This window comes from Zonotrichia albicollis, chromosome 1 (assembly GCF_047830755.1).
Source record: "Zonotrichia albicollis isolate bZonAlb1 chromosome 1, bZonAlb1.hap1, whole genome shotgun sequence".
Taxonomy (NCBI): domain Eukaryota; kingdom Metazoa; phylum Chordata; class Aves; order Passeriformes; family Passerellidae; genus Zonotrichia; species Zonotrichia albicollis.
In genome coordinates this window covers 136628170-136654048 of record NC_133819.1, presented here as the reverse complement: position 1 = coordinate 136654048, position 25879 = coordinate 136628170, and the positions used below count along the sequence as shown (strand labels likewise).

Sequence of the window (25879 nt, the reverse complement as noted above, 5' to 3'; positions counted from 1 at the left end):
ATATAGGCATGAAGACTTACACTTGTCATGAAGTAATGATCAGTTTTCTTTTACTAAATGACAAGCATTATGCTTTAGATTTATATGCCTCTTAGATTTATCAATAAAGGCCTTGATATATATGCAAATGTTTGGTACAAATGTGATTTAACTACAAATGCAATTTAAATATAAATGTTTTATATTACATGTAGTAGTGTACGTGTCACAATGCTCATTGCTTCGTTTTTTTCCCCGAAAATGACTCAACATATAACAGCAGAGATAAAATTTTAAATAAAATACCTTTTCTCTCTTTACAAAAATGTTTCTTACTTTAAAAAATACTAAGTGAATGGAGAATTTACACAAAATGCACAGAAATTGCATTTAACCAAAGAAATCAATCAGCAGCAAATTATGACAAATAATACCCTTACTTTGTTACATATTCAAAAAACTCCATTTTTTTCCATTGACACAGTTAGCAATAAATATGTATGAATATTATGAGTATATGATTTGAAACAATGCAAGGGTAAAAGAATACTGCATTTCAGTCTGTATAATGACATATTTACCCTTTCCTCACTTCATTTATTCTTCAATGAAGAACTTCTGAATTCACTACTTTTTAATTTCAGGCTGCCTACTTGATTGCCATGCAGAATGAGTGAAATTAAATAGCAAGGGTAACTGCATCCTGCAGATTGGATAGAATTTAAAGGCTCTGGGAAAATACATCTCAGCAAAGATTACAGCAAGTTTAATCCATTTTGGTACAGACAGCACACCCTCACCTTTCTATTTAATTCACAAGTTCTCAATGTAGTCATTCCAGAAACTCAAGTCCTAGAAGTAGAAGGCTCTGAAAAAAACAGGCCTAAGCAGAGGGAACATAAGTGCTAAGAAAAGTATTTTATTTTTTAAAACATTAATGTATTTTAAGTCAGGCCTAATAAATATATTAGATGCATTCTATCTATTTACCATTTCAGGTAAACCGATAGAATGATTAGCTGAAAACAACTAAGGAAATGTATTAGCCTCTCCATAAAATGTACTTGGAACTGTGTTTAAACTGGGATTTTTTGTAAGGCCCAGCATTGGCCTTGTTATACTTCATCTAAATGTGATTGGAGTTTGTGATTGCCATGAGTGTTGTTTTGGTACGTCCCTGGTGCTCCTACAGTAACCAAGGATTTCTGGAGACTCTGCAGAGGGTTGATACTGGTTTGTTTCACTAATGTGCTGAGATTTTATACTTGTGGTAGGACATAGTTTCTCTAAGGTGCATCTACTGGGTGAATTGATGTGTTGTAACTAGTGGATAGCAAGCACTAATAAGCACAGTAATTTTCTTTTTCGAGGCTATTGAGGTAATGAAGTGCATTACTCACTAAGAACATGCTACCAGCAGGAGTTCTTTTTATTAACCTGGCTATGCACCACGTAGCAAATTGCCTCTTAATCCTTGTTTTGTTTTCTTTTCTTGCTATTAGGCAAATTAAAGAGGGAAAAAAATCTTTGTAAAGGACTGGTAGAGTCTATTAAGTAACAGGATGTAGCTATGAAAATGGCAAACCACAAGCATGAAGTTCAGTTTGCCTGCACCACCCATGGTCATATGGAAGCTCGCAGTACTGGAATTCCTTTTTTTTTTTGAAAACGTTGAAAGCTGTTTCTGCATTTGAAAAAGCAAAAACAGGTGAGTATGCTTTCTGGGTGGGAATGATATTTTTAAAATAAGTTTAATATTTTATTAAAATGTATTTAATGCATTTTATATTTTATTTTTATATTTTGTTTGTAATAACTATATTCTGAAGGTGGCATATCAGATACAATGTTTTGTTCCTCTCTAAACATAACTGAGAATGTGTAAGATTTTGAGATGAAATCTAAAAGCATAGAAAGTCTCAGTTACCCAGAGCAATTTTCTCCTGTCTGTGATCTTGACTATTTAGCCTCCAAATATGGATTATTATTATTTCATGCAGTATTTTGCATGGCAGGGCTCATGATCTTTGACTGGGGTTTCAGTGTACTGCCTTAGTATAAATAGTACATTGTAATCTCTTTGGTAATCTGGGAAGATGAAATACTCTTACAAATTCAGCAGGGCTTAAAGACTTTTAAAAGACACAGAGGAGAGAAGAGGTCATGGAAGCTCTTTTTGTCCCTCCATTTCCTCTGATCTCTACTCTCAGGTGCTTTGTTTACCTTCTTCCACATTCTATCTTTTCCAGGACTTGATGCAACTTTGTCTCATACCTTGAAGCTTTGTGCTAGTTTCTTGTTAATAAGGCTCCCCTGTCTTCTATTAGAGTGTAAATGAGGTGCTGAGTGTTCTTCTGCTCCCTTATTTCTTGCTGTGAGGAGACAGGGTAGTCCTAGCCCACCCTTCCAGAGGTTATTATTGCTCAGCAATTAGCTATTAATGAAAATTACCTGATGCTCTGTTATATTAACAATAAAGATAGAGGGGAGAAAAAAATAAATTGGCAGACAGAGCCAATTTGTGTGCAATTCTATCCAAGCCTTTAGGAAATAGATATTAAATGTTTCAGTCGCTAGGCTGTAATTCAGTGCTTGGTACATCATCCATTCTTGAGGGTTTCTTCTTTCAGACATAGTGTTCAGGTGGCTGAGACCAGAGCTGCATCTGTCTAGTCTTTATTAAAGTCCATCACCATGTACTGGAGTATCTTAAAAAAATGAGGATGTGCTGACGGGGAAAGAAAAATTGTTGGGTTTTTGTGTGTTTGTTTTTTGTTTTTTTTATGGACAGACAATTTCTGTGGGAATTTTTAGGAGCAAATGCAGTATTGGTCAAAATTTTCATTCACTTAGCAAGCAAGCAAAAAAAAAGAATTTACTCTTTTAGAGGAAATTAAAATAATGTGCTGTTCCAAACAGTAAAATTGCCTTCCTTCACTCTTCCTTATTCTATGTATCTGAGCTTGCACAGATGTATTTTAAAAAATTAAATGTCACAGTAACAGCAGATAAGGTGAAAACTTTTCTATTAACATTTCCATGAAATTTGATGAGTTCTGGATGCATATGATTTGTGAAAAAAAAAAAAAGATATCCATGAACCTTATTTCATTATCAGTATTACTCAGGCATATGGCCATACTGATTATTTCTTCCAAATCAGCTGACTTTTGATTAAACTTTGACTCTTGAAAGATAATTAGCATAAAAAAATAATCTACACAAATTAATTGCCCTGGGACTCCCAGCAGGGCTTTCACCCACAATCTGTGCTCATGGATCTTCGTTGTCCATCTCAGGTCAGGCTTTGGTCACTGCCTGGGCAATGTTTAGGTGTGTGTACCTCCAGTTCTGCCTCTGGTCCTGTCTCCCAGACAGACTTTGGACCTGTCTTGCAGTCTTGTCTCCAGCCCTGTCTCTGACCCTGTCTTTTTTCTCCTGACTGGACTCCCTGGATGGACTCTAAACCTGGTCCACCACTTGGCCTTGTTGGTGGAGCCTGTTGCTAGGATCCTGCTGTGCTTGCTGTGTTCAGACCCTGTGATGCTGAACCTTGTTGGTAAGAGCATATTTGTGCTGGGGTTATCTTGGCTCTCCTCTCAGTGAACTCCTTACAGCAACCTGAAATACATCTGAGCAAAGTCTAAAATTCCAGTTAAGAAAATCCTACCAGTTATGGAAGGATTTTCCAGTCTTGATTTCCATAACAATATTATAGAATCATAGAATTGTTTGACTTCCAATAGAACTTTAAAGGTCATTTAGTCCATCCCATCTGCTTTGGACAGGGACATTGTCTGGTAGATCAAGTTGCTGAGAGCCATGTCCAACCTGACCTTGAACAACTTCCAACAATGGGACATCCACAGCTTCTCTGACAAACCAGTGTCTTACCACGCTCATCACAAAAAATTTCATCCTTATATCTAGTCTAAATCTGTCTTCTTTAACATCATCACCCCCTGCAGAATTGCAAGAAAAATCACAATTCTCTTAGCCTTTCCTCATAGGAGAGATGTTCCACCTCTCTGATTATTTTTGTGGCTCTCTCCAGACCAGGTCAATGTCTCTCCTGTACTGAGGACTCCAGAGCTGGGTGCAGCACTTCTGGGGGAATCTCAGCAGGCTGGAGTAGACAAGGGTGAATCACCTTCCTTGACATGCTGGCCACACTTTTTTTGATGCAGCCTGTAATCTCTGCAGGTCTGCTCTCAATCTGTTCATCATGCATGCGCTGCAGGTAGGGGTAATTAGTGTAATCCATGTGCAGAACACTGCACTTGGTCTTTTTGAGCTGCATGTGTAGGCCCACATGTCAAGCCTGTCAAGGTCCCTCTGGATGGCATCCATTCCCTCCAGTTTGTAGGCTGCACCACACAGTTTGGTGTTGCCCAAGGGGTAGTACTCCTTACTAATCTCTATTTGAGAAGTGTCCAAAACCATGGATTAAACAGAAACAGAGAAAAATCTTGGACAACTGGACTCTTAGTTGACTATCCTGACTGTCCTAGCAGTCCTTGAAAAGGCTTTGACTAATAAAACTAGCACTTTTCCAAATTATTCCCAGGTATGGAAATACCTAGAAATTAGCAATGACCAAACTCTTCAGGAAGCATATTTTATTGTTCTAGTTGGCCTCAGTGCTAGACAGTGGTTTGAGCTTGTTTCATTTACTGCTATTTTTGTAGATCACATATATCAATTTGACTCAAATTCTCAGCTTTTCTAGATGTGATAAAGGCAGTTGATTTCCCTAAAAATATTCTAGTGAGGAAATTTGAACACACAGACTCAATAAGGCAGTAACCTTGATAAGGAATGGTGTCTTAATAGACTTCCACAAACCTTAAGAAGCAATAAATTAAATTCTCTCAAATGCACATTTTAAAAATGATTCTCCCTTCAGTTCTGACAGTCATACAACAGATCTGGTTAGTTTAGTTTCATACCAGTGCAATGACACCAGACTACTGCAGAATTTAGGGAGTAACTGTTCTGGCAGTACACTTTACCAAATATTTACTGTATTTTTAGAAACTGTTGCTCAAATTAGACTGACTAGGTATATCTGAATAGACATCTTACACTGTGTCAGAACACCTCTGAGAAAGCAATGTTTAATGTAAATATTTTTAATTTTCTTTTAACAGACAGATTTTGTTTCTACTAATAAGAAGCATACCCTTTTGTTTCATAAGCACATAATTATGTTAACCATGGTTACAAGATTTACTAGTGGAACTGTAAGCATTCAATAACATATTGTATGATGACAAAAAAGGAGATTCTTATCTAGGTTCTCATTTTTGACCTACCGATTCACATTGAAGTGACTAAGTTATTTATAACTTTTCCATTCTTTCCAGTCAGAGTTATTTTTAATTGCATCTATTATTTTATAGAGGCATGTGCAGTAGCATTTTGCTTGATTATTTCCAGACACAAAGTCTGTCTTAGTAAAGAGAAGAAAGTATGTAGTTAATTTATCATCTCTATAAATTAACTCCATGTCAGGGAAAGATTTGTCTTTGTGTCATTAGGACAATCAAATAGAAGGCAAAAACAAGCAGGAGGATTTTTTACCCAGTTCTGTATTTACTGCATCAGTTTTTCTCCACTCAAAGTGATCTCAAAAGGCAGAAACTTCATGATGCATAGCAATGGGCATGTGAGAGTAAAGACTTGAAGATGACTGACTAGATAACAGTTTTGCATAAAAGGATCTGGGGGTCCTGGTGGACAACAAATTGAGCATGAATCCATACTGTGTTCTAGCAAGTAATGAGGGCTAACTGGTTTAGAAAGAGCACCAGAGGTGCACAGCTAGAGTATGAGAGAGAAAAGAAGCAAGTTAAAGCAAAGGAAAATTTAATTCCATTTAGTTTTCATAATAAGGGGGTTCAAAGGGTGGACAAGTTTGCCCAGAGAAATTATGAAAATTCCGTTATTGATGATATAAATTCATAATTATGCTGAAAAAAGTTTTGGGTGCCTTGATCTAAGCTGGGAGTTGGGTCTAACCTCTAAATATTTTCAGCAGGACTTTAGACCTCATTCCTTCTGGAGAAGCCTCCCGGCCTGAGCTGTTCTATCAAGACCTTTATTTTCCATAGTGACACAGGGAGTGTCTTCAAGGACACACTCAGCAAGTTTGCAGATGACACCAAGCTGGGTGGTGTAATCTGCAGGACTAAAGGAGAGCCAAAAGTATGATCAGAAGTCTGGGGCACTTCTCCTAAGAGGAAAGGCTTAGACAGTTGAGGTTTGTCAGCCTGGGGAAGAGAAAGCTTCAGGGAGAACTTATTTGGTAGCCTTTTAGTATTTGAAGGGGGCCTGTAAGAAAGATGTGGGCAAACATTTAAGGAGGGGTTGTGACATTACAAGATTTAACATTTTTAAACATAGAGAGGGCAATTTTAGATTAGATATAAAGAAGAAATTTTTTACAGCATGACTGGTGGAACATTGGCACCTGTTAGGCAGAGGTGGTGGATGCCCCAACCCTGGAAACATTCAAGGCCACCTGGGATGGAGCTTTGAGCAACCTGAGCCACTTACAGCTGTCCCTACTCATTACATAGGGGTTGGACTTGATGGCCTTTAAAAGTCCCTACCAACACAAAGAATTCTATTATTCCATGAATTTATGAATCTCTGCTTCTGAAATGACTATAAACTATTCAAAGCTTATTGCTTTCTAGACTTCATTTTTATTTTCACAAAACAGTCACCCCAGCTTTTTACAAAGGTTGAATGACACTAGATTCTCCCCTGAAGGAATACTACTCTTTCATTTGTTTATCTCTTCCCAACAAGAGATAGTACTAACCTTCTGATTGTGGAGACTAATGCTGATTTAATGGCATAGCTCAGGAAAAAAAATGTGCAGGGTAAAAATTTCAAGTTGAAATGATGTGACAAACATTCCAGGTATTCAGGGCAGCATTCTGGGACTTTCTTCTTTGCTAACATATAGTAACAATTAAGCAGCAGCACTGCTAAAATTTGCATGTAACTGTAATTGAGAAAATCCTTTTCCTCATTCCTGCAATTTAGGGTGATGTACATAACAAACTATCAAAATCACATATTAAATGAATGCCTCATATATATGCTACCTAGAAATTGAAATAAAGCTCTTCAGATCCTGACAGGATGGACTTTTAAAGAACGGATATATGCCACACAGAAATGTTAGGTCAGGATGCCAGGTAGAATCTTCAAATTTTTAAATTACATTTACTCACTTAGCATCTTCTTTCCCATTTTTGAGTTCATGCTCTTCCTGTTGAGTTGTCTTAGCTGGTTCAGTTGAGTTTCCAGGTTTTGAAGGCTCAGGTGCTTTTGCTGATTCTATATCTAGAAAAAAAGGTTTTAATTTTTAAAAACGAATTTTTAAACAATTATAATAATAATTTTGAAGGAATCACAGTCTGTGTGACATTATTTCTTCAGTAGATAAGCACTAAGAGACACAACTTCTGGGACCTGACCTCTGAACAGTATCCTGCATAAATCTGTTTCAGTGCTAACTGTAACTGCATGTTTATGAGAAGTTCACCTTTTAGAATATGCAATTTACTTGTGGTTTTTAGATAGATTAATCAGTAGACAGCTCAACAATGGTCAATTTAGAGCTCTTCTGCATTTTTGAGGGACAAGAAGTGATGTAGCAAGGTAGAGGACAGATAGATCTGTCCAGAAATGCCTTGTGAAATACAGCAAAAAAGTGAAGAGTAGCTAATTTTCTTATGAATAGAAATGCTAATAAAATTATCAGTGCTTCAGTGTTTGTACTGCATCAAAGATGTTGCTTCAGCTTCCATGATAGTACTGTTTATTGCTGAGTAAATTATGATTGCAATATATCATTAAGGATGTGAGTATGTTGTACTTTGTCTAGTCTATTTCTTCATTTCTGTTACTAGTAACTTTTTTGAAGTCATCTAAGTAGGAAGTTTGTAGAGTTTGAAGCAAATGTCATGGTCTTTTGCCATTTGAGTGGCCTTAAGTGATGCTTTCTTATAGCTCCTCCCATATCTTTTTTTAAACTTCCATGTCGAAAAAGAATTTGATAGCTCTCATCAGTCTGACACTTTGCATAATGGAGGAACAAGCTCAGCCTTCACAAATATTTAAAGTAATATAATGATAGAGGAAAAACTTGGCAGCAAAACACGGCAACAAATAGATCAGGAGCCTGTTGTATGTGCTGTATTTTAAGTTTGAGACTCAAAGAAAATTAAATTAAAAATATTTTACATGGATATTCTAAAGTTACTTTTCTGATAGTTAAACTCCATATTTAGAGAGTTATTCCTTTAAAAGAAGTAAAAAAATCCAGCACTTGTTGCAGCTTCTGCTCCCTTTTGAATTCATGGTTTGTAGTATCCCAGTTCTCCCTGCCTTGGCTCCACAATCCAAAAAGCCAACTACTCAATAAAGAGCGATAGCAAAGCTAATCTCAACAGTTCTGTAATCACCCCACTTTGAGATTTTTTTTTATAGCAGTTACTCCTAGCTGTGTCTATAGGCTACAATCTGATGTGAACAATTAGAGCAGTGAAATGGTGCTGAAAGCATGACATTGAATTTCTATGTCACACATAAATATGTGGCATATCTGGCAGATAGATTTCAAATGACATGTATTATCTGCTGAAATTAGTGACAGACAGCAGCTTGAATAAAGTAGTTTGACTCATGGACTTATTATTTTGGTTTGGTTTTATTCTAAAGGAATCCAGTTATGAGTTCCTAAAGGGTTTTGGGGTTTTGGGTTTTTTTTTTGGGGGGGGGAAGAGGAAATCAGGGGACAATCAAGAGGGTTTTTTAGAAGGACATTCTTCATTGAAACAAAATGCCAGTGTAGTTATACTGTTTAGTGTAACAGGCTCCTGAATAAGACAATCCATCTTTGGAATGACAACATGTGTGAGAAACAAAAAGCATAAAATAAAAAATATGTGATTCTTGCACATAAACACTCCTGTACAGAGGATAACAACTTCTAAGCTTGATAGATATTCTCAAGGTATTCAGTCTGATGCCTGAACCCACACTGACCATTAAATGCAAATTGCATTCAGACTGAAGGAAAACCTTGCAATTCCATGAAAATTTTTTTATACAAAGATTAATAAATTTCTAGCAGGGCTAGTTTGCATTAATATTAGTATCAGGACTTAGCACCACTACTAGCTCTGTGTCAACTTTTATTTCTTCCTTTCTGTGTGAAATTGAGAGGTCTGTCTTCATAGTCACATACTAAAAAAATAAACACATTGCTCTTCACTGCTTGAATCTAGCCCATAGTCTTCTAACTCATGAAACCAGGCCAAAAGGAATGCCCTTAATAACAGTGTGGGCATTTTAAGGAAAAATTAGACTACAACTGTTGGTTTCCAGAATAGATAATGATCCAGCAGGTAGGGGGCAGGTTTGCAGGACAGCTTTGCATAACTTTGGTCATGGTAGTGAACCATGAGTGAGAAAAAAGGCAGAATCTTACCAAGGTGACAACAATAAATGCAATTTTTGAAAACATACAGATCCATGCTGACTCAACAAAATAATGGGTTTGAGTTTTTCTGAATTATTTGCATTCTCATTGTGCTGGCATGTAGGTGGATGAAGTTCCCAATGCATTAGTGGTGGGAGTTGAGGAATGAAGCCCACTGGTGTCTGCAGATTCTAAATATTTGGCCTTCCTGTAAGGATAATGCATTTTAAAACTGTATTGGGATGTGTTACTGGTTCTGTTTTAAGATGGAAGGGGAAAGTGAGAGTTGTGGAAGTATCACTTTGTGGAAAAAACACTGTTTAATGGAATCCCTCCAAATAAATCTGATTAAATTTATAAGCCCACTGAAACCTTATCATACCAGTGATCTGCCTAGGACCCCAAGGAGCAAGGAAAAAGACGCAATTTATAAAACCCATTTGTTCACCTGTCTTAAATGAGTTTTTAGATATTAAGATATGAATAAATGTCAGCAGCTGGATAGTAGCAGTTTGAGTACAAAACAGAAAAATTGTTTTTGCTTTGCTATAGCTCAGGAAGGGAAGAATTTCTTTCGTAAAATTCCCAGCCAGCTCCACTGCCTTGCTCTAGCAGTCTGACCAGTATCACATCTATGCTTCCCCTCCCATCTCTACTGGTTGGATATACATAAATGTAGAACTTGTCATGGCTAGCAGTTACTAATATAAAAGCAAGAGTTTCCTGAGCTTCTTCTTTTGTCTGCTCAAAAGCACATTTTAGTTCAACTTAATCATCAATTGACATAATCTTATTTAATTTTGAATCCACAATATATTGTTTTATAGGGTGATTCACAAAACATTGACTCACTTTTATCTTCTTTTTCATCTGTGGAAGCAATATTTCCATCAGAACACCCATGCATAATGTCTATTTCATATTAATTAAATATATATGGTAAAATACTTCCTTCTACTCTTAACTTCTTAGTGACTTTTACAAAAATGTAATAATTTTAAAATACACTGTTGCTTAAAAACTACTATATGATTGCATAATGACAGTGTAGTACTAATTATACTTGAGTTGATATGTATGTAATACAGTTGTAAATGTTACCACTCATTTCTGATGTTTATTACCAGGATTAGTGTAAGCAATGCTGATTTAAAGAACATTTAATGTTGCTCTTTTTTGTTCCTTCAGTAATGAGAAATGATCCTGAAAATCTGATTGGCCTGAACTATCTTGACCAGTTTTCCAATACCTGGCAGAAGAGAATTAGTCATGGTAGAACAAAAAGACAAAGATGAAGGAATACTTTATATTTCTTCTGTTGAGTATATATTTGATGGTTACTTGAAAACTCTTTGTAGCTTGATGTTTGTGCTCTGTGCTGGTTTCAGCTGGAGTACAGTTAGTTTTCACCAGTGGCTGCTGCTGGATCTGGGCTGAACACAGGGCTGATAATACAGAGATGTTTTTGTTATTTCTAGGCAGGGCTTGCACAGTGGTGAGGAGGATGGGGATGCATGGAAGCCTGGGAAAGACATGGATGGAACAGCTGACTCTAAGTGACCAAAGAGATATTCCAGGCCATATGGAACTTTATATACTGTCCATGCTCGGTATATAAACTAGGGGAAAGATGTAGGAAGGAAGTTGGGAGTGATTGTACCTAACTTCCCAAGTAACTGTTGCACACAACTGGAACCCTTTCCTGGAGGTGGCTGTCAATGGGAATTGAATTAATTCCTTTTTTTGCTTTGCCTGTGTGCATGGCCTTTGCCTTCCCTAATAAACTGATAAAATATCTAAACTCACAAGTTTTCTAGCTTTTATCCTTCTGATTCTCTCCCCAGTTCTGCTGGTCAGGGAGTTAGTAAGAGGCTGTGTGGGGCTTGGTTGCTTGCTGGGGTTAAACTGCAATATTCCTGCATGATAACATTAATTTAATAAAATTAATTTAATATACAATCAATGGTGCCAATTTTAATGGTTCATGGAAACACTTGAGGGTAGACAGCATTGTTTGAAACAGGAAAAGGAGTATAAAGACATGGTTAGAGTCTGCTAGTAGGAGGCAGAGTGACTAATGTTTGAGTAATTTGTTCTTTTTAGCAGTGACGTATTATCTGCCTTAGAAACATAATTTTAAGCACTTAAAGTCAGTAATTTTTTGGACATTTCCTCGTTTTTGCAAAGTGTTAGACATTTCAAAATATGTTAGAAGTCTCAGATTGGCTTTTAGGTGGTATTGCCTGCAAAGTAGCATAGAGAGCAGGTTCTCTTGAATAGCTTAAGACTTATTTGGCACTTGGAGCAATGGAATAGAAACAAGAGAACAAGTCTACAAACTCCATGTAAGGCTTGTGACATAGTTAGTCATTTGCCTGTTTGTCCTTGCCTCACAGAGGTGTTCTTGAGCTATCCAAAACTTCTAAAAATGGCTATAGGCTCACAAAGATCTCAAGAAAGAATAGACATAGAAAACCTATGGATGAAGGAGAGAAAAGACTTCAGGTCTGACATGAAAAAATGCACACCTTTGTAATCTTCTTCTGATATGAAAAATTAGAGCAGTGAAATGGTGCTGCAAGCATGGCATTTCTTGAAGCAATGTTTCTTGAATAAATGCTGTGTACAGGGAAAAAAATTCAGAAATCAATGGGTGAAATAAAAGATCAGTAAGTAGATCCGTCTTAACCCTCAACTTCAGTGGCTAACAAAAGTATTATTTAAGTTTATTTTCTATGAAAGAAAGATTGTATGAAGAAGTTGAATTTGTTCCCCTAACATTTAGACGTGTCACTCATGTGAAAAAATGAAGATCTGAGAGGAGTTAAAAGACTTCACATCAGCAGGAGGGATTAAAGCTGATTGGACACATTCAAGTCCTTGGTAATCTTTGAAAAATATTTTATTTTTTATATTATTTTATGGAAATAATAGCTGCCTGTTTTCTGATGCCAGTGATGAGCATAAAGGATAATGTGACAAGGAATAAGATTATTTCAAAATCTCTATTGATTGGAAGGTTTAGTCTATTGGGCTGCAGCTTATAAATTCACATATTTCATTTGTATTTTTTGAAATAAAAACCATTTATTTAAGTCTGGATTTCCTGGTGTTAAGGGACAGGTCTTGTCTTGCTGTTGAAGGGCAATTTAGGAGTCAAATCCATAATGAGCAAAACAAAGGTTTTAGCAAAATTTCATGTTTAATTCAAATCACCCTTCTCAGAGTTTTAACTCAGTTGTAGGCCATGCAGAGTTAGTTGGTACCTAAGTAACAAGAATTAGCCAAGGTTTTACAGCATAGGATTTTGGTACCCTCAATAAATACATCTGATTTATTTCTATCTCCAGGAAGGGAGAGGAACCATATTCTGTATAACAGCTAGCGATCAAGCCTCTCCTCTTGGCTCTCGGCCTTATTTATTTGCGAGATGGTCAAATACATGTCGGGAGGGGTTTCTACCTCCTTTTTAAAAGATTCAACAATTGTAATATAAATTGTTGAACCTTTTAATATATACTATAAAAATGTACTGAAATAAAATTCCTTCATTCTTCCTGCATGGTTACTGTTTTGTTTAACTTCTAGGTTCATTCTATGATCCATGTGTAGGTTAGTTACATGATCCACTGTAATTTCTCGGATTCCATAAGGTTTTGCTTTCTTTTTGGCACGATGGCCCAGAGGCTGGGAGGGCTATGGAACTTCCTCCCTCTCCTCTCTAGCCTAGGTTTTACACAGGTAGTTAGGCAGCTCTGCAAGAGTGGGAGAGATATGGGTTTGAACCCTCTTATTATGAAAGAGGCAAGGTATAACAGGTAGGCTAATATGTCAGAGGGGACAGCTTTTACTTGTCTCATTAGTGGAAAAGTGACAGTTCCTCAAGTACCTGAACAGAAGAAGAAGTCCAGAGTGAATTGAAGTTGCTTTGGAGCACCCCTTCCTCTGTGGGGCTGCACTGCTTATTTGAGATACCTGCCAAAGCATCTAGGCTCTGAATATGCAATTCCAGCATGTATAGCAGTACCTATGGTAGTTTAGCTTTCTCACTCAAGTCCTACCAAGGACAAAGCAATGCCAATATGCATTATAGTAAAAGCTGAATAAATGTGACTGTGACTTTGGAAAACATCTTTGTGACACTTGTTTGCCACCCTTGAGCCAAGAATGACACAAGAACAGATGAGAGACCCAAAGCAAGAGGAGAAAAGAAGGGTTTATTACAAAAGATTCTTTGGTTTTTATAGAGTGATATGATACATTCAACTTGATTGGCTACTTAATAAAAAACATCTTTCTCAAAAAACAGTCCTTGAGAAGAACAGAAAAACAAGGTGGGAAAACACCACGTGTAGATTATTTATACTAACAAGTTTATCACATTCCTACAACTCCCTAAAAATCCTCACAAGCCACTGTGAGAAATGATTGCTGTTTCTCTCTCCCTGACCGGCTGGCATCCACACTTGTTGATTTAGTAGAAGATCAAAACCCAAAATATTGGAAACAGTCAAGTTTCTAGTAAGGGAAAAGTATAAAGATGAGGACAGAATTCAGATAAATACTAAAATGTAGTTGAAAATAATCAAACTGGAATTATATGTCAGAAGAATGAAATAAATTATAAAACAGAGAATGATAATGCAGTCAGCAGCTAACAGGTGGAGGCTGGATATGTCCTTCTAAAGAGAGCACCAACAGAGCTATTGAACAGCAGTGGGTAAAACAAGGAAAGCATTTGTATAGCCAGTCAATTATGGGACATGATAAATATGCAAAGAAATTATAGCAATTGGATTCAATATCACGGAGAACCTGTAATTAGGTGAATCACACCTTGTTAAGTACACCAAAAAAATTCAGGGAACAAATTAAAAAAATGAATCCATTATGGAACAAACTGACTAAGCAGAGAGAATTAATTACAGAGTGAAGTAATTATGCAAAGAATTAATCATAAAGCAAGTTAGTGATAGAGAGGGCAACTGAGGAGGCAGAAATAGGGCAATGAGTGTCCAACAAAGAAGCCAAAAGTACCAGGGGTTCCTGGCTGACCTAAGTGGCCAAGTTTTAATCAAGCAGGTTCCAATGGTACCTCCTGTTGGATTCTCATGTGTGCTGGAAACATTGTGGTGCTTTGTGAAGTATGTAGAGAAAGGGAAAAGGTAATGGCTGGTTTTGGTGATGAGAAAAGAAGGGGGTGAAGATAAGCTCTACTCAGTCTGTTGATTTGTATTTAGCGCTATGGAATTGCAAACTGATACTATGATTATGGGTTTTCCTGGTCTATTTTGTTTTGATTATACCAGAGAAAGTATAATAAAACAAGAGGCCTTGGAAAGGCTTTTCTCTAACACATTTGAAGTTCTCAATTTAGCTGATCAGCCTTAACTAATGTTGTTTGGGCTCTGGCTGTACTCCAAATTTGTACATACAACATAAATGCTTTCTCTAACCTCTCATCCTCTGCTTACCCACACAAATTCTCATTTTCTTCTTCCAGAAGATTATCACACAATTTTGAGTCTGACACAAAGTTCACAAAATTTTGCAGAAATTTATCTGGACAGTCCTGTGAACTGCTTTAAATTAGCTTCCACTTTCTGTCCAGAGATAAAGAAGTTCCTTATTTGGCTCAGATGAAAGGGACTTACATTCAGAGTGGTGAAAATCATAAGCTTCTCCTGAGTGTGGTCCCTGTAAATTTTCTGGCTTGTAAAGCCATTGTCTATCTAATTAATTAATACTCTTCATGTCTTGTCGCAGCTGTTTGAAAATGAGATTTGAAGTACCTTCCAAAAGAATGGTAGATTTAAAAATATCCTCAAAACACATGGACCCTAACTCAGTTATTAAAATTTCCTGAAGTAACCAATTGTGTAGTTGCTACTATACCACCACTTATATTTTAGAAGGAAAAAAAGTAGTTGATTATGCCAAAATATATCTTAATTAGTTATATTTATCTGTAAAATTAGATTAAGTTTTTACGGGAAACAAAGAGAATTTCTGTACTTATACTCCATTCTGTCATGAGGTAGTATCTGTGACTTAGTGTTGCTAAAAAAGCCAAATATCAAATTTGGTTTTTTCCATAGCTGCTACAGTAAATTCAGGACAGACCTTTTTTTTATCTTAATTTCATGCTACAGCCATTATATAACAAGACAATTGCATTAAATGGACTTTGTTTAAAATTTCATTACATGAGGAAACAAATTGTGACACTTGCTATGATTACACAAGTCAGGTTTGTGGAAGTTTCCTTATAATCTCTTTCCAGTTGCTTCACTCTTAGTTATTTTTTTATCACAAAAAACTGGAGATTCCTCAGTCTTTTCTTTGCTGCTTCAGTGAAATGAACATGAGCATGAACTGCCCTCCTAAAGGAAAAGCATGAGGTGACAGGAAGACTGGGCTCTGTTTTTCTCCAGGAGTGGAGGATGGAAAAGGAAAGGGCTGCACCACTCGTGCTCTGAGGGAGGGAGGGAGGAGGGGATGTGGCCCAGCAGTGTTTGGTGCTTCACCCATCCTGAGCCTTTATTTTGGGAGCAGGTGTAAGCAGTTATTCAGGCTCTGGTATGCACAAAACACGCTTGGCTACTGGAGGTGGGGGAAGAGGGGGGCAGGACAGCCATGGCCAGTGGCCTCTGTCCCCAGAAACCAACTGCTTAGGCAGAAAATTACCTCATTACTGCCCTGAGTTCTATGTTTCTGAGTACCAGTCCTGAATAGCTTCTGAACAGGGATGCAAATATTTCTAACAACATTGCTTTTTTTTTTTTTTTTTTTAATTAGATTTTTGGACGTATTTTGCATTTTTTTTAATTTTTTTTTAAGTTTGGAATGGCTGTTCAGTGAAATATTTCAATGTCAGATAGTTAAAGGTCTGACTTATTTTTTCTTGTACCTCTTATCTCTTCTGGTGAGAAGAGTGAGTAAAAGAGACATTAAAAATATGTTGGTTTTGTTTTTCTTAAGCCACTAAATACCTTTATTTTAAGATTTCTAAGGAGCCAAATTGCAGTAAGAGCACATAAAGCTTCCTAGACTAGCTGATCAGAGGGGGCAGGCTCGTGAAGGCACTGTGTGCTTAAAAGCTTGTTGCCTTTTGTTATTATTGGATACTGTTCCTATATTTGTAACAAATCATTGGCCTGGGGTCAATGACAATTCAGAGATCTTAATTTCTTCCGCAAAGAAAAAATAAGAGCTCCTGCCAGAGCACTAGGAAAACAACAGTTTAATTTACAATCCTATAGAGAATACATATACTATGTCCACATAATCTTTGAAAACTCATAAATTACTGACCTTGTTGCTTTGGGTTAGGCTCTGCTTTATTATTGGCCTCTGCTTTCTGTGGTTCATTTGTTGTTTTATTTTCATCCTTTAAAAAAAAAACCCACAAGATTAGAAACTGTAGATTATCATTGTTGAGAATGATAAGGGTAGTTTGATGTCTGCAACATTTCTGTAGGAATTTGATTAAGCTGCCACACACGGACCATTGTTCCTGGGTGTTCTGTGTGTTTCCATATGGATTTGACGAAGGGCTTGTGATGGGTGTTGAAATCAAACACTGGAATCTTCACATCCTTGGTGCAAACCCAGCTGCTTAGCTTAGAGATGCAGAGTTGTCTTGTTCAGTGCTGCCTCTCACAAGCCAATGTGCATCTCTGAGTGTGTCATGATTCTGCCTGAACCTCCTGCTGGGCTTACACACCCAGCATATTTTGAGCTACCTTAACACAATGACACATGTCAATCTCTACAAAATACTGAGATGATATCAACTTTCACTGCAAAATATTAACTTCCTCCCACACTTGCTGACTTAGATCCATTGACCAAATCCTTGTGTACCTGTACCTTGACTCATCTCAGTTTTAACAGAGTGGCCTTTGGAGGAAGGAGTGAGATGTGCATGGGGAGTCCTAGGCCTCCACAATACTATGTAACAACATTGTGTTAATCAATCAGCATTTGTTATCCCACGTAGAATGATTTTTCCTGGTTTGCAGCAGGCTTATTAATAGAAAAGGGCATTGGGTTGTATCAGCATATGGAAAAATTATTTGACATTAGGATCTTTCAGATCTTCATACACTTTTAGTTCTTTTCTTTTCCTAGATCAGTGACCTTCTTTTTGTTTGTGTTTCTGAGAATAAATTGGTTTGATTTTTTGTGGGGTTTTTTTCCTATGAAAATATTTGTGTTTTCCTGCCTGTTTTTATTCAAAGAATCAGGCACTGAAGTTCTAATATACATATGTATAGAGAACTAAATTATAAACTTTATATACATATTTATAGGTAAGTATATTATCATTCCAATCCTTGAGTATGCAAAATCTGTGCATACTCAAGGCTTTTGCATGATGTTTTGTTGTAAAGGTTGTTTTCTTTGTTTCAGGCTCACTCCTAATAGTATAAGTACATAAATTAGTGCATTAATCAGTATAGTAACCATTTACCAGACATTATGTGCTTTCTTCTCTTTCTTTACTCTTTAGATAGTATCTCCATGCAGGCAAGAAATGTCTTAATCCCCTAATCCATTCATGTGCCTCCATTTTAGCAGAGTTTTGAAGAGTGTAGGCTGATGGTGGTACAATCTGAATGTTGTGCTGATGTATGAAATTATTCTCACCAAAAAACTAATCCTTGTCTCCAGTGAAACCTAAATCGATCTGTTTTACTGGAGTACTTTGCCAAGTGAGGTATCAGTCTGCACAGGACTAACCTGTTGACATACAGGAGTTTTCTTCTTTCAAAACATTATTTTATTGACACAAGAATACTGAACTGTAAAAGCATGAACAATGCCTGTAGATCTGCAGTATATAAAGGTTATTGAATATAGACATTTTTGACATTTTTTTGTGGATGACAGTATGGATATGCCAGCTTACTTAAAATTAACTTTATAATGGAGAGGTTTTTACTGTTTCAATAGGCGTGAATGATTAATAGCATGAATTATTAATATCAGACTGATATTAAAGAACCTTTGTCACTTCCATAATTATTTGGTGAAGCCATAAATTGTTGTCATTTTGTCTTGCAAAGTTTTGATTATGTCAAGTTGGAAAAAGCAAAAATGTTTTTTGGAAACTATAGGGAAAAGATAAAGTTCAAAGGCAATGAAAGAAAAAGTACTTATCATTTTGCTCCTGTTTAAAATGTTTCATAATTAAATAGAAAACAATGAATTAACTTTTATGGTGGAGAAATAGTTTATAAAAATATAGACTGTAGACTAAAATGACAGACTTTATTTTTCCTAGAGGATTTACATTATCAAAAACAAGCTGAAAAAAGGATTTCTTTAAAAAGCTACTAAATTACTTTGTCTTTCCAGTGTTTATCAGGAAGCAGGCTGATATATACCTGCATGACATTCTAATATTCAGAAAGGACACACTGACATTTCCTGCCAGAAGGAAACAAGATGCATAAAATATAGCATCATATGTAAAGCAGCAGTACCTGTATCTCTCATTCTCCATTTGCAATGTTGATCACGACCTCTCATAAGCCTGTACTATTTCAGGTTATCCCTATTTGGAAAGCAGCTTTCAAAAGGAGAAAACTGTATTTTCTTCATAAAGAAAAGATGGTAGGGTAAAGGAGAATAAAGAAATTTATTTAATTTTTCTAAATAAAGATTGATACTATATTCAGTAAGTATATTTGAAATTCTAACCTTTGGTATTTACTTACATAAATACATTCTAAACAAAAAGATTCTATTAATGAGTCTGTAACAGACAAGAAAAACCATACCTGGCCTGTGGGTGCCTTTGGTGGTGGAGGGGCACCTTCATCCTTGCAATCTGCTATCTCAGGTGCTAATTTTGGTCTAGAAAATACTGATTTTAGTTTTCTAAACATCTTGCCTCTTCAGCTCCCCTGAAGCCTCTATGACTCTTTTGCCATGAACAGGTTTATAGCGCATGTTTTCTTGCCATCAGTAATCAAGCCAATTAGACAGTTAATCAGGTTTAGGTCTGATTAGTGCCTTAGAGAAATTTCTTGCACAGTCTATTTCACTGGCAGTTTTTTGGTCAACATTAGCACTTTTTCTTTTTATCTTGTAGAATAAGTTATTTGTAAATTATTTTTAATCTTAACAGTTAAACCATATACAGTTTTACTTTTCATGCAAGAAGTCAGAGGAGAGTGATTTTCTTTTCTTTTTAGAATAAACCAGTGTCTAATCTTTTATGTATTGGGTATTAACCACTTAATTTATGTTTAGAGATAGGTTTTGAGTTGTTAACATATCTGCAGTTTAGCCAGGAAATGAAAATAATTAATTAATAAATAACCAAAAATACAATACCTGATGCCTCAAAAGATTCAATTTCTTTGCAGTCCTTTTAAGTGCATGACAATAAAAGGTCTTCTCTTGGGGATTGTTTTGGCAACTTTATACCTTGTCTCATTCTTCTTATTTGAAAACATGGAAAAAAAAATCGTTCTTCATTTTCTAATGTGTTTACAGGCAGTACGATTTTTGGTGTCTTAGAATTTTGATGAGAATAAGTGTTAGGTGAGTGAATATCCTATAAATTAGTAAAACATAGTTTATAACTGGGACATGGTATTGAGATTCTATAGGCTTTGGAACATCCTATATAATTCAGGTATGGTTTAGTTTATTGGTAAATTCATTTTCAAGTATCTCTAATGCCAGATTAAGCTCCTGTTGGCAAGGATCCTTACAAATTAATTGTCCCTTTTTATCCTTAATTTCACTTTATGTATTACTAGTTAATTTCACTTTATGTATTACTAGTCTAGGCCTTCACTTTGAGCTTTGAATTTGAGCTAACAGCTAATGATTTATGCTGATCATCAAGGCTTCAAGAAGTACAGAAACCTACTCCTCTGATTTATCCTTTAAATGACATATTTAGCAATTACATCGAAACATTGAAAATGTCCCTCCTTGGTGTTTATCATCTGGCAAGGATGGTTTTTAATCCTTATTCTAACATAGTAGTAACTGCAAGAATGAACCAACAATGTTTATTAGATTACAAGTTTTTTCCTTCCAATGAAACTTATGAAGCAAACCTTGTAATAGTTGGCCAGATTTCAGTTTTGTAACTGGGAACCTCCCCTGGGCATGATTAATTCATAGTTGTTAGATACAGCAAGATCTCAGAACCTCCCCTTTTTATTTGCCTCTATGACCTCATTTACTTTAAAAGCTATGCAATTCTTGCTAAGCTTTCACGTTGTTTTTAAATTTAGTGTTTCAGTGAGTAAATTATAAATTAATATCTAAAGTATTTTCACTTATTTATGCAGGTCTGGACAATAGGTAGCTTCTTTTCTTCTGGATGTGAATTTTTACATTGCGCCATAACAGAAGAAGCTTAGACAACAAGTTAGTTTTTGAAATTTCTTTTGTGAAATTTCAGTGAATTAAATTGACCAACTCAGGTAACTTTAAACAATAGCCACATCCAAACCATATTTGAATACTGAGCATTTTTGGGAGTAACCATTTTTTCATTAAAAAAAATTCTTAATTTCTAAAATCTTTTAGAACAGGTAGTTTTGCTCCTTGTTTATTAAAAATGGTAAAGCTCTGCATAAAAACCATAATGCAATGAAAATATGAAGCATTCATATGTAATCTCTCATAAGAAAATATGTATCTCTCAAGAATTTCTGCAAAATTATGATCAGTCATCTTTTTAAATACATGAAGTAATATTTTAAAATACTTTTTGTAAATATAGTGTTTATGCTGTCATATAATTTATATTCTATAATTAAGAGGCATGAAAAAGGGATGTAGCAGACATTAAAAGGAAAGTGCCATTGGGAATATGTGCATACTATGGACATCCACGGTCAATGACTATTAGATTTGCTTAGTCTATGACTTATTAAACAAATGTTCAAAACCCCTTCATATGATCTGATTTTGTAAAGAATAAGCAGATTACAACAAAACTTGTATTTTGATACCAATAGAGGTACAAATTCATGTCTGACCTGGGTAAAATGACTGATCTGCTTCAATGTATCCATTTTTTTCTATGTGCACTGGCTATTTAGGTATTCTTACCACATTTTGAACATACTAAAAGCGCATCAGTTAATTGAGCACTGTGATGCACTGTTAAGTAAGAAGATTAGGAGTGCAGCAGAAAAGAAGATAGACTGTGTGCAGTTAGCTTCTTAGCTACATTGGCTTTGGCCAGGGCTTACTGGGTGCTGTATTTATGGTAAACCCCAGAGGGTACAGAGATTTCAAGCCTCCCTCAGATATTCTTTAGCTACAGGATGACTACGTACTATATCTATTATTGATTTTCCTCCCATCCCTTTTTTTTTTTTTTTTTTCTTTAAGGACATATTTTTTTACAGTAAAAAATGTGACACATGCATTGGCATTTCAAACTTCTGATAAGATGCTTATTCAAAGGATTTTATTTTCAATCTTAAAGGGAGCAGTACTTAAATCATAGAAATATACAAAAGGAAACGTGACTTTTTTTTCTGAATAATTAGGAGAGTTGGTAATTGGAAGAGATTCCTTTTTTCAGGACTATTTCTTGAGGTGGTTTGGTTTATATTGGTCTTTTCTTGCCTGGAACTTGTAATAAAATGCTTGAAAGCACCGTGAGCACAGATTTAACTCCCAGTGTAGTTAATAGGCATAGATTGAATTCCAAGGATTGATTTTCATTCCTCCAAAGGTAGTGTCATTTGCTCCATTTGTTTGTACAGATCAATAGATATCACTTGGAATCTTTATTTTGTATTGTCATGTGTTATGTTTTAAAAAGACCAATGCCTGAGTTTCATTTCTGCTCAGATAGTCTCTACATGCAAAATGAAGTGTGCAGATGTTTTTCATAGGTATCTTTCTTCAGTTTATCTTTGTGATTTAAGGATCTTGACAGCTAAGAGTACTACATCTTTCTTTAGAGCTCTGTAATAATAGTCAGAAAAAAGCTGAATCTCAGATTTTTCATAATTTTTGCTTTTTCTGAGCGTAATATTTGAAAATTTTCACTATTTCTGTGAGTTATTGAAAATTATAACAGTAATTTATCTGTCTTCCTTAATGCTAGGGTTTTTGTTAAAAGACTTTGCTTATTTTTTTCTCAGATTAAAATTGCTTTTGGAGCTCAGATTGTTCATATCTACTTATTGTCTTCTTTTTTAAACAGAGGTGATAATATCTTCTAACTAACTCTACCTCAATAAAGAAAATGAATTCATGCTTTCAATGGAAATCTATTTCCTTAGGAATATTATCACAGTCATGGCCAGATGTATTTATTACAACTTTGGTATTCAGTGAGGTATTTAAAGAAATTTCAAAGATTTCTTACAGGATGATTCCTTCACGATTTTAATATATCTAATTTTGCACTGATTCATAAGGCTTTTCATAAGTTGCAGTTTATATGCTGCCACAAATCTTCTTCACCCTAAGTTTGAGGCAATAATAAGTCCTATGGTCAGGAGGAATCTGAAAATTTGTAATAACTTGATTGTTTGGACTTCAATGAATGCAGATTTTCATTTTAAATTCAGTTTTATTTTTAAATTCTGATCAAAGGATTTATTCAGCTTACAGCAAAGAGGAGATCGAAACACTTCTTTGACAATATTCTGAGAGGAGACAAAATGTTGTTATTTCCTATTCCTTTTCACAGTCCTCTATATAAAATTACTTAGTAAAGTTGAGAGTCATATCCTAAACGCTCATTTTCTAGAGGCTGCACCAGATCCTGGCCAGCTTTGAGTATGATGATAGAATCATGCTGTAATGTGATGTGTGGGTTGTAGGAGGTGACAAAATGGATTGTCAGCCTGCCAAAATTATAATGGCCGATGCCTCTTTTTGCTAGTGACCTCCTTTGATGAAAGTGACACGTGAGTTAAAGGAGTGGGATTTAAGATAGAAGAAAAATGCAAACCTCTTTATGTTTAGTTATGACATTCATCTGCAGGCATAATAAAAGCTGAGGAAAGGTTCTTGTCTCCTAGTAGAAGGTACACTTTCCCTAGCATGTCTAGCTTTTTTTCTTATTTTTTCCTGTCTTTTTTGGCATCTCTTTTTTCCCTCAGAGCAAAAGAAAAAAAAACCCAGGCACCATAAATAGATGTTTATGTCTGTATTTCTTACATGTCCTTATGGGTAGAATTTCTTTAGTAACATCATTGTCACTGCCTAAAATGTGACTCATCACATGAGAAAGCTTTATCTGCTAAGCTAGAGCTCAAAAGTGTCTCAGTTAAATGAGTATTCAAAACTAGTCTCTGAACCTAAAGCCAAAAAGGAACAGACCCTCCAGAAAGGTAGCTGCAAAAACTGCTTGGAGGATTCTCAGCCTGGGCTACATCACTGGAAGACCGAAGAGTCCTGCAGACCCTCCATGAAGACCACATAATCTCAAACCAGCATGTTAGGGTCTCCTCAAGTACCTTCATGGGTACACAGTACTTGTTTGGGATGTGAGAGAGGTCACTCTCACGTCAGAAGCAAACAAAACCTTAGATAGAGTGGTCTCATGCCGTATTCAGCCATTTAGTAACCTTATTCTGCTGGGATCATAGTCCCCTTTCTTTTCCTATTTTTCATCTCTATGAAGAACAATAGATTGCTATAAAAGGGAAAAAAAAAATTCTCTGTCACAACATTTGGATGGGAAATTGCCTGTATGTGGTCTGCTGGATATTTCCCAGGGGAAAACCTCTGTGTGTAAGGCACTTCAAGGGAAACTGAAGTAGTTCAAAATATGAAGTTCAAGTGCTAGAGCTTTTAAAAATATGCTTATGCTGGTTTAAAACCTAGTGGGAACTTCAGACCCACTCAAGCTGTCTCCATTTCTTCTCATCCAATAGTGGATGAAACACTATGAGAGAGTAGAAGATGGAATCACAATTTACTAATAACCACAACAACATGAATAAAAGTGTACAAAGGAGAGTATTTTACCCACAAAAGGGTATTTACCATGGAACAAACAAAAATGCCTGCTGAAAACAGTGCCTGGTGCGGTTTTCCCAAAGGAAAAATGAAGACTGGCCTCTGCTGAAACCATGCCATGAGGTTACAGGTACAGAATTAAACAGTGTTAGAAACTGTGCAAGAAACCCTTGTCTCTCTAACAACGACAATGTGAGATGAGCTCAAACATCGTTCTGTACTGCTAAATTTTTTTGGTGAGTACACGGTGCACCTGTTTACAGTAGGAAAGCTGACAAGGGCTCCTTTGCTGAATGTCTTCAGTAGGAAGCCCCAGGAGGAAAGCAGGGAGGGAAGACAAGCTTTTCCTTTGAAAGCTCTGACTCCTGGGCTGGAGCCTGCATTTCAGTGTGGAGCTGCATGGACTGCCTTTGCACCAAATTAAAAAACTTTTACGGAAAACTACTGGACAAGTAGTTTTTTCTGCTGAAGGGTATTTACACCAAGAGTTAGAAAACTGAGTCACTTTGGTAAAATTATTTTCCCTCAAATGCTAATAAGAGCAGTAAGGTCTCTGAACTGTGCAAGCACACACTAAAATAATAGGCTGTCAAAAATTTCAGAAAAATGTCAAGACTTCCAAAAATGTGTTTCTGCTGCTTTGTTTTCAAGCCTTATAAAATAGCATTAATCTGGAAGGCTTCTTATTGTTAAAAAAATTGATATTGTGATGTTGGGTTCAGAACCACTGTTTCACATGTATTTTATACTCAAAAGAAAAATGCAAGGGTTATTCTATAGTAACTATATTTATGTATTAAACTATGATTTCACACCAGTCTAGTAGGTTATAATTTACTTATTTAACCACTGATCATCACTTCTCTTATGTAGATCAGTGCTTCTCTTATCCATGGATAACAAGGATGGTAGAGTGGTAGAAAAGAATTTAATTCCCTTAAATAAAACTCAAACAAAACATTGGGTGAGTTTGTCTTTCACATGTGTGAGTGCATCAGGAAAACGAAACTTCATTGTACATGAGAAGAACAGATATTCTTGAACATCCGGATCTCAAATTTTGATAAGATTTAAGTCTAAATCCTTCATCTTGGAATTCAGAACCATCTAATATGAGGTAAAAAGGAGCCCCTATTAAAAAAAGGCGTTTTTTCTTTGAAAAATCGTAACACAAAATCAAAAATCCACAGCCAACAAACCAACCAACAGAGCACAAAAAACAAATCAAACCAATGAAATAAAAAAGAATTGTGCTCAGAATACTTGCAGTACATAATCTCATTCTTGATGCCAGGTTTCTGTCCAATATCATCTCAACATTTTGCAATCATAATCTCTTATAGGAGTAAAGTGGGGGTGGGGAAAAAGAGAGAAGGAAACTGTTCCTTACACTGAAAAATATCTGAAGCTGATCAGGATAGAACTGTA

The 25879-nt window shown here is 35.9% G+C and overlaps 1 protein-coding gene across 1 annotated transcript in view; it reads right to left on the bottom strand.

The window, feature by feature from the left end:
- Nucleotides 1-19385, bottom strand: part of CNGB3 (cyclic nucleotide gated channel subunit beta 3) — a 62086-nt gene extending 42701 nt beyond the window's left edge. The window contains exons 1-3 of the mRNA XM_074555450.1: nt 19270-19385; nt 16796-16871; nt 7227-7338 (exon numbers count right to left, since the gene is read on the bottom strand). Coding sequence (XP_074411551.1) covers nt 7227-7338; nt 16796-16871; nt 19270-19377 — 296 coding nt within the window. The 5' untranslated portion in view covers nt 19378-19385. The remainder of the gene's footprint in view (nt 1-7226; nt 7339-16795; nt 16872-19269) is intronic.
- Between the last annotated feature and the right edge of the window lie 6494 nt (nt 19386-25879).